General features: G+C 39.5%; 1 protein-coding gene across 1 annotated transcript in view; it reads right to left on the bottom strand.

Moving 5' to 3' along the window:
• The window catches only part of fam102aa (family with sequence similarity 102 member Aa), a 41,821-nt gene that overhangs the window by 14,814 nt on the left and 17,408 nt on the right, over positions 1-9,599 (bottom strand). Inside the window, exons 3-4 of the mRNA XM_046034599.1 lie at positions 2,891-3,011; positions 1,110-1,139 (exon numbers count right to left, since the gene is read on the bottom strand). Of these exons, the coding sequence (XP_045890555.1) occupies positions 1,110-1,139; positions 2,891-3,011 (151 nt within the window). The remainder of the gene's footprint in view (positions 1-1,109; positions 1,140-2,890; positions 3,012-9,599) is intronic.

Here is a 9,599-nt window from a genome sequence, read left to right as displayed (position 1 = left end):
CCACAGGGCAGCGACGATGGTTTGTAAATATCATGCATGTTTGATGGGGACTCTCTCTAAAATCTTACCGCTCAGAACAGCGGGGTGTCAATCACCTCAGAAGGTGATAATGCAGCGCTGCCAGGTGTGTATTCTGACGAACTGCTTCTGGGGCCAGATTGGCTAGTGGGAGGCCACCATGAGTAAGCCAACAGCCCCATGTGAACTAGGACACCACCAAAATACGGGGACCCCTGTCCCCGTATTTTGGTGGTGTGCAAACCAACTTAAAAGGCCAATCAAAGGAAGGCCCTTTAATCAATTTTGTACATTAAACCACTGACAACCAAGCGTATCTTGGTTACTGTACTTGTCTTTCCGTGTCTAAAATATGACCTCACAAGTGTAATTGTAAGGCACCATTATTCTTAGTGCTTATAAAATATGTGACACTTGGTCAGGGATTTCTACACAGCCCCAGATTACACTGTTAAGGACTCTACATGCCTACATGACCTTGGTCTCTAAAACAAACCTCACAGCTTCTTGTCATGCGGGAACTGCCTTTGTCTGAACTGCAGTCACATTGTTGTTTTTAATTAACTCTCAAGCTAAGAGGTTCCCATTCTTCATTCTCCAGGATTCCCTTTCTTTAGGGACTTCTGTTTTTATAGGTGTGTATTTAAGGAAGCCAACTTCTAAGGAGGGAAGCGGGGTATATTTAACCAAAGGAAATCTAAATGAAGTATGGGCAAAAACAGAGGAAACGGTTCCTGTTAGGCAACAACGTCTATAGATCAACAAAAGTTCACCTCCATGAGGGGCTTGACCTTGTAATTTCATTTACGAGACATGACTCACTCGTCAGGAGCTCTTACTATTACGGTTAGAGAGGTGTTTGCAGGATGTTTTGCAGATTCCGGGCAAATGTGAGCATAAGGAAGACACATTTTTGATTTATAGTCATGCCTTGCTAATGGCACGCTCGTCAAAGTGCCATGAGAAATGCTAATATTTACATGATATGGTATTAAGGTTTACTGAGACTGAAACAAGCTCATCTGTAACTGTTTCAATGTGTTTATGAACGTGAGAGGTGAGGCGGCAGAGAGGGAGACACAAGCTCTTACCTTCGTATATGCTTTCCCTCCTTTGAGTTCCTGCGGGGAAAACAGGAAGACAGTAATGAACCCAGCGATCCAACTTATCCAACTTTATATTACAGAGGCCTCCAATTACCGGGCTCCAACGAGAGTTGAAATTACAGGCTGAGACCTCACTCATGGTTCCTCAGAGCATGGCACAGAGGCCATGTTCACATGGGAGATTTAGCATCAAGTCTGCACCGAAATATTCTTAAATTAAAAGTGTGCAATACACTACTTTAGAATTCATTATTCAATTTTGCGCATAACAATGCGATAAAACGCAGAAAATCATGCGACAAAATTATTAATTGTTGCCCAGCAAAATTACACTTATTTTGATACCTTACATAGGGGAATATCTGTTAATCCTGTAAACCCAAATTAAATTCTCAATACGCATTGATTTGGTGATTTGCAGGTCAAAAAATATCTACTAGGTTTAAAAGGTACAATGTGTAAGCTAAAAATAACTAACATTATCAACAGAATGTGAAGTAGTAACAGTTCTGACATTGTGTTGCAGCCATCTGCGGCCCGTCCTGTGTTGTAATATCACTCAAGTAGCATTACTTTAAGCAGCAATAGTCCCATGGCATATTTCAGGTCAAGCCCATTAAGCCCCCGACAATCTTGCTTTTTAACAGTGCATAGGCGCAGACAGGCGTAGGCGACGCAAACAGCATTGTTCACATACTTGCCTGTGTACTCTGCGTGTACCTGGAGATTTAAACATATTATATAAATAAACAAAATAAACTCAAAATGTCAAGAAATATAATATTCTTATAACCATTTTCCCTATAAAACAGAAAAATGCAACCGTTCACCTTCTGATTTCAAGTTTCTCTCTTTCATTGACTAATTGCCTAGTTTACTCATCGTAAAACATACATCATCATTTAAACTCAACAGAAACCAAATAAAACTCACCGAACCGTTGTCATTAGTCTTTCCAGTGTTGTTAGTGGAATTAAGCTCTTAATTTACAGAATTAGATAACCAAATATTCTGTCTCTAGACGCTGTCGCTGCCTCTCTAATGCCTGACCTCCCTTTCGCTCCTGCTAGACACCTCTCCTGTTCCTGCCTGAACCCGCCGTGTCTTCGTCGCCCCCCCCCCCCCAGAGTCAGAGTCCTGTTCAGAGCTGCTGTGAATCACCTCGATCCTGTATTCCCTGTCATCACGTTTTTGTCGGTCTTGGAGACTGTGTTTACCCAAGGTCCAGCCGCGATCACAGGGAGGCTGCTGAACCCGGTTCCATTACCCGCTCACCCGGCTCTGTTTCTGGTGCCCATTCTGAACTCAGTCAGCTAATAGAACCGCTAAGGTAGCTGCACTGCTAACTGGCCTAACTAAGTCACAACACTTAGCAGTCGTTATGATCCGATGTGATATTCTGCCCCCTATTTTTATGAATGAGAATGAATTCGACAGGTGGAGAGTACTCACAATTCTTACACACTGTACCTTTAAAGTGGTCAAATTTGGTTAAGTGGTTTTCTTTAGGGTATACTCTATATAATAGTTGTTTAAAATGAAATTACAGTGACTATATTTCAATGCAAAGCAGGTTCTAAACTACAAAGTTAAATGTAACAGCTGGCAGGTATCCATTAAGATATCAGTGTGGCTCTAACACAGTTCCAGTTAACCCTTTGAGATCAGTGCTTAAGATTTTTTAAAGTGTATTCCTGCCACCTAACCTCTGCTGTTTAAGACATTGCATTGATCTAGTTTGTATTTAGAAAAGGACACAGTCGTACCTTCCTGACTGACACCCTGCAGACAGAAGGATCCAGCACTCCGGTGTGGGGGTTGGCGCTCATTTTAGACACAAAGGTAAACCTCTTCCTCCAGCGAACACAGTTCTCTTGAACCTCCTCTCTGTGAGAAAAAAAAATAAAAAAAAAAATAAAATCACACATAAATCTCTGTGATGAACAGTTTGGTATTTTGCATTTGTACGCTTCCAGTGAATGCTTCATTTACATTTATTACTTACTTACTTCTTACTTATCTTTGGTTAATGATAATTCATATAAACTGAAAGCACTGAAACATATTTTTTAAGATGGAAAACACCTAAACAAGAATCTTTTCCATAAACGCTCGCAACACTTGGCAACTTTGATTGGCTATGTTCGCAGACTCCACATTTTTTCCAGTTATGTCATCCCTGTCTCACAGCCTCATGACCAGTGTGTCCACTGAGGATCAGATTCATCAGAGCAACACAGACAAAACTCAGCATCATGAGCAAGTTTTTCTGGAACTAACCGAGTTACAGAGCTAATTCCCATGGCTTAGCTGATTCTTCCAAAGATTTTGTAGGAAGATGCAGTGTTTTGTTTGAGGATGGTGAACTGGCGACATTTTGTCAACAAGACAAGTCTCTCGAGCCACTAAGTGACCTCACAGCTATTGGTGGAACAATATGTAAACTGATTTGTCTCTCAGGATTTTTCCCATCTGCTTTACTGACAAGAAAACCTGCCAAGGAAACAAAGTACAATGGTCAACAGACTTCTGTGAAAACACAGTTTGCCTTGTAAGAAATGCCAGTGGAAACCCTTTAAGTATCAATACATCCTGGCTAACGTGTGGGAACACAGCTGTACGTGTACAAACTGACCGAGTCACTGATCTGTTTGTTCCTGAAAACAAAAGCTGATGTGACTGACAGTTCAACAAATTCCAAGGAAGAGTCATAGAAACACTACAGCATGCAGCTTGAGGAGAACGTATATTTGTGTGTGGTATGTCCTGAAAGAGAGATCCTAATTTGTTTTATGTAGCACTGACAATGATTCCCATCAAAATCCGATTTTCATGTCATCTGTAAATTTGGTCAACACTCTTATTTGGAGCGGAAACAATTGGTCAATTAATTTATTAGTGGATCGACAGAAAAATACATTTGTGTGGCCCCACAAGAGCCAGCTAACTCACGGTTTAGCCCTTCACCATTTTGAATTGGGATTAAATCATGACTTTCCAAATGTTTTTGGACTGAATAGATCAGATTCGGATGGTGAAACAAGTCATTTCATGAGGTTGTGATGCTAAAAACAACTTTCCAATGTTTACAGCCGCTTCTTTCACAATGTAAGTTTATGGGAAAAAGTCTTTTGGGGCCAGCGTGCATCAGGTGACAGATCCAGAAGTTGTAATTCCACGGTTGGGCCACTATGTCACACTGGCTTAAACACATGGCGCAAGAACCACACTAGCGTGGCAAAAAATATTTTTCTACTGTGTCATTTGTAGTTTATTATGACTCTGGTGCTAAAACAGGGAGACGTACAAAAAACCCAAAGCCAGGACATATCCATTATGGGAAAAGCAATGATTACAAAATCCTTACATGCCGGTCTTCGTTATTGCTAAGTTATGGGAATCTACACTGTTCTGTGAATGACCATAATTTTGTCAACCATACAGTTCAGTTAAATACCATCCTGTTAAAGAGCACCATCATTTGAGTAAACATTCTGTCAATCACAGACAAAAGCAAAAAAAAAGTCCAGTTTTTCTACTCTTAAATGGAAAACAGCTCATTTAAGGGAACTTTCATTGGACTCTGTCCAACAACATGCTGGGGAGAAGTACATCAACTTGAACAGCCAAATGTTGCTGGATTCACTTAAACTACAAGACACCTCCTTAATTCGACCACATATAAATCACAGTTACAGTGTGTCATGGTGGCCAAAATGGTCCATATGTGACCATTTTTTGAGAGTGTCCGAGTTAAAATTTCGTTGTGGTCACACTTGTGGGAGTGCATGATGATCATTAGGCTGTTGCCCCTCTGCCCACTTCTTTTCAGCAGTTGGATGAGAGTTACTCAGCAAAGGAGAATGTAATAGTCTCCAACTTCAACACTGCCTATAACATAGCGAAAGAGGAACTTCTGTTCACAAAATTCAAATCCCAGATCACACTGATGAAGAACAGGTTGAATGTGAATCCAACCTATGCCAACGACATGACATGTGCCCAGTTTATAGGTAAGATAATCAGACAACCTCTGGGAAAAGACAAAACTGCCTCAGACGCCTCTCCATCATTTATGATAGATGATGCCACAGACATCTCAACCAAAGAATGTGAGATTGTCTATGCCCACGTCATTGATAATGGAAGACCGTCCAATATCCTAATAGGCCATACTGAGGTTGAACACGCTCATGTAAAGGGTATGGGGTGTGTGTGTCTCATTTCTGTTTCCATATAATGAGAAATAATGATAATGAAAAATGCTCTGTAAGTGAATTATAATAGCCTAATATTCAGACTTTATTGTATACATTTTAATGTTCAAGGAAAATTTAGCTAAGCTGTAGTTAACATGTTTGTTGTGTTTTCTTTTAAAATGATATAATAGAATATTATCTATTTTGTCTGCAACTCCCCTGTGGCAAAGAAAATTAATAACAAGTCTATTTCAATATAGTCAATCTTCACATCAATGCAAAAGTAGTGTATGCAAATTAGCACAATTATTCATCAGCATGCAAAGTCATTCATTAATACCTGTACCCAAAAAAAAGGGGGGTACGTCCAAATCAAGTGCTTCTAGCACCAACATTGTTATTAGAATTATTTTCATAATTTTCCCTCATGGACCCATTTATGTATTTTATTATATATTACACTATATGTACTATTTATTATATTCTATACCATACTATACAATATTTGATATTCTTTTATATTGTTGTACTATATCTTATATATCTCATAGTATAGTATATTGCACTGTACATATTTCTATATTAATACAAACACTTAGTATCGTTACTTAATCATATTATATATTAATGTGTTTACATGTACTGGACACTAATCACACCACTATGTCTCTCTTGCCTTGTAATTTTGTACTTAATTACCTCTTTCTCTATTTATCTGTACTTTGCAGTCCTTGTGCTGCAACGCCTGAATTTCCCCTTTGGGGATAAATATAGGATCAAAACATTTTATCAGTGTATATGATGCAGCTTGAGTTATCACATGAGACAGAAGGTGCAAAACAAACACACACACACACACACACACACACACACACACACACACACACACACACACACTAGCAGCAGCTGCTCCTCACACTACCCCTCCCCCGATCATCTTATTCAGCACGTCGCCACAATGTGCTGTGTGATTTCTGCCACTTTTCCTTCTTTCATCACTTTATTAATGTTTCACATTATTCTGAGGAAACACCTTTAATAGGAAAGATTAGCCAGAGCTGAACTATTTTCCTTTTTGCTTTGGTTGTACAATGACCCACTCAGCAACCTCAGTAAAATGCATGTGTTTAACTACAAAAATGTGGTTATTTATTGTCAGGTATTGTATTAAATGTGATGGAAGCCTGTTGTTGTCCGACGATGAATACAAAATATTGATGGGTACAGGGTTGTTTCAGTGTTGTTTGTTTTTAATTAATCAATTAATTGACTGGTGACATGTTCACTTACAACCTCTCAAATTAAGTCTTATTGCTTTTCTCAATGTAATATAATAAACAGAATATTTAGGGGTTTTCAGAGCCATTTGAAAAAGTCACATTGGGCCATGTGACCTTATGATATGCATCCGCTGTGATTTTTTGATATTTCTAGACTAAATGAGTCATTGAATAATAACTTTCTGTAAAACAAATTCAAATAACTGATTTTTTACTCTTGAATTAAATGCTCCCTGTGAATATTTAGAGCATGGATGTCTGTTTTGTTTCTCTCATGCAAGAGGACCACGATGCACACATACCTGCCAATGGTGTCATGCTATTCCACTGATCTACAGGTGACAGTAACACACCAAGATAGGCTGCACTCAGGGTACAAAATTAACTTTTTGTCCCCCAGCAAAATGGCTAGTGAATGTTTTAAGGGTACCAGCCACTCAGTAGATTACCGTTATTTTTTTGGCTGGTGAGTGAAGTTAATCTACCAGCTATTTGCATATTTTACCAGCATCTGGCTGGTGCTAATTTTGGACCCTGGCTGCAATGCACCAGCAAAGTTAAGAAGAAGACCGGCAAGTTAGTAAACAAGGATGTGCAATACTGGATTTAAAATACTTTTATAAAACTGGATTTGCAAATGCACTTGAAATGTTTGTTAGACCTAAAGAATACAAATGTGTTTTGGTAAGTGAACACTGAACATAAACATAACATTTGTTTGTTTACAAGAAACCTCCTCAGGGCCCCTTTAAGCTAGAATGCTTACTAATATTAAACTATCCAAATGCAATGACTTAAAAATGGCTTGCTTTATCAAAAAGCGTGGCAATCCCAAGTAAAGCACTGAGGACTCACAACAAGGAGATTACAAAACAGACAAATAAAAATCATGTTGTAAAACCTCTTTAACCCTAAACCTAAGTTCTAATCAAAGCAGTGAAGAGAGGGGAAAATGTCCCCAGGAGGAGTTTTTCCTCATCCATCTATCCCTGGAAACAAGTGAGGTTCTCAGAAGAGAACAAACCACATACACCCTCTCTCACTCACTCTTTCTCTCTGCTCTTATCAGGACCCCCACGCTATTGGGCCTCCAGTGTGTAACAGGGAGCGTTCCCAAACCACATTCCTCAATCCAGATGGCTTTGTTCAGACTCCATGGAAACCTCACACTCCTCAAATCCACCGACGCTCTGCCAGCAGCTCAGAGGAGCAGTAGACGCCCACACCAACACTCTGTCTTTCAGACTGAGACATTTTTATAAGCCATCTGACGATTGGATGCTATGTACCTTAAGAAATCATTATGTACAAGAACTTGTTACCTATTGCTAAAACAACAAGCAGCCTTAGCTGAGATATGCATGTTCTACATTTGAGAATTTAACACTGTGGAAAGAAACTTCACTCATCCAAAAATATAAGAACAGATACGAGCAGCACTTCAGCACTGTGCTCGGCAGCAGACTCAGTTGAAGCAGGCGTCGCTGGAGCTGCTCCACTCCAGCTGAGCTCACGTAAACAGGGGACCAAAGGCCGATAACGCCTACAAAGAAAAACTAATACAAAGGCCATCATTGAGCGTGTCCTCTTCCATGCATTTGTTCTGCGGGTTATACTTTAATAATGTTGTACAGTTGAACCAAATTAGTGTAATGTCAAACAGAAAACTGCTGTATCCCCCAACTAAACGTAATTTTCGACAGCTGAAAATTGAGCAAAACTTGATGTTTCCCCACACACATCACCCTGAAGATGGAGGACTAGCAGCTCGGGAACAGTGGGACTTCTACATCGGCAACTTCAGTACCACATTTAATACATTGTCATTACTGTAAAATGCTCACTCGGGAGAGACACTGTCCTGTGTCCTCAAACCAAGCCAAACACAAGGATCATAAAACAACAGAGAGACGAGCAAGAGACTTCCACCCGAGCTTACTTACTCACCGGTGGCCTAATCTCAGTAGGGGTGGTGGGAAAAAATTGACTCTTAGATGCATCGAGAAGTGGACATGGATGATTCTGAATCGATTCAAAATAGGGCTGCACGATATTGGAAAAAAACTTACATTGCAATATTTTTCTTTTCTGCGATATATACTGCGATTTGAAAAAATACAGGAATTTTCACTAGACGACTTCAATTGCTCCATTTGAAAAGAATTAAGTATCAATTTTTTAGGGAAAATGCATAGAAAATGTAAAAGCTGAAAATTTTCCTTTTAGTCTGAATACAAGAGTGAAACTCTCCTTTCTTTAGTTTTAATGCAGTAAACATATTTTATAAAAAATAATAAATAATAATAAAAGAGCAGATATACACCAGGCCCCTGAGTGGTTTACAAAAATGCTTTTCTTCTTGCAACCAAATCAACTGTTTTGGTGGTTTTCTCCTGTTCCTCAGTTATTTTTGTTGTTGTCAACAACTAATGGGGGCGGGGCCTGCTGTTTGATAAACTGATCAGGAACAATATTGTGATTGGTGGTTTCGCTGAGCATGCAGAGTCTGCTTGTCACTCACTAGCAACAAACTCTGGGTATCCCAGAACCTTTTAATCTGAGTAAATTATGTTCAGCTGGTCTTTGTAGATTAGTCATGGAAAATGAGAACCGTGCGAGTTTTCCTTTTGTATCAAGTAGCAAAAAAGTTGGTGGTTGAGTTAATTTGACTTGCTTGACATTGCACTCTTCTGCGATGTGACTATTGTGCATGGGCACATTGGGATGACGATGCAGAAATGATACATTGTGCAGCCCTAATTCACAAATGTCAAAATCGATGTTCTAAATGTTTATCGATAATGCAATGTTGAGGGAACACAAAAGGCAGAACAGTCTGTGGCGTGCACATAACAGACCAGTGTTCAGTACACTGCCGTAGCTGAATGAATTCCCGCCACTACAAAAATATCACACAATCCTTAATATCAACGCCTGCATTAGCAACTAATAACACTGCGTGAGAAAGGTAACACTCAATGCTAGCTAGCTTCCTC

Source organism: Micropterus dolomieu, linkage group LG21, assembly GCF_021292245.1.
Source record: "Micropterus dolomieu isolate WLL.071019.BEF.003 ecotype Adirondacks linkage group LG21, ASM2129224v1, whole genome shotgun sequence".
Lineage (NCBI taxonomy): Eukaryota > Metazoa > Chordata > Actinopteri > Centrarchiformes > Centrarchidae > Micropterus > Micropterus dolomieu.
This window is presented reverse-complemented; position numbering and strand designations above follow the sequence as displayed.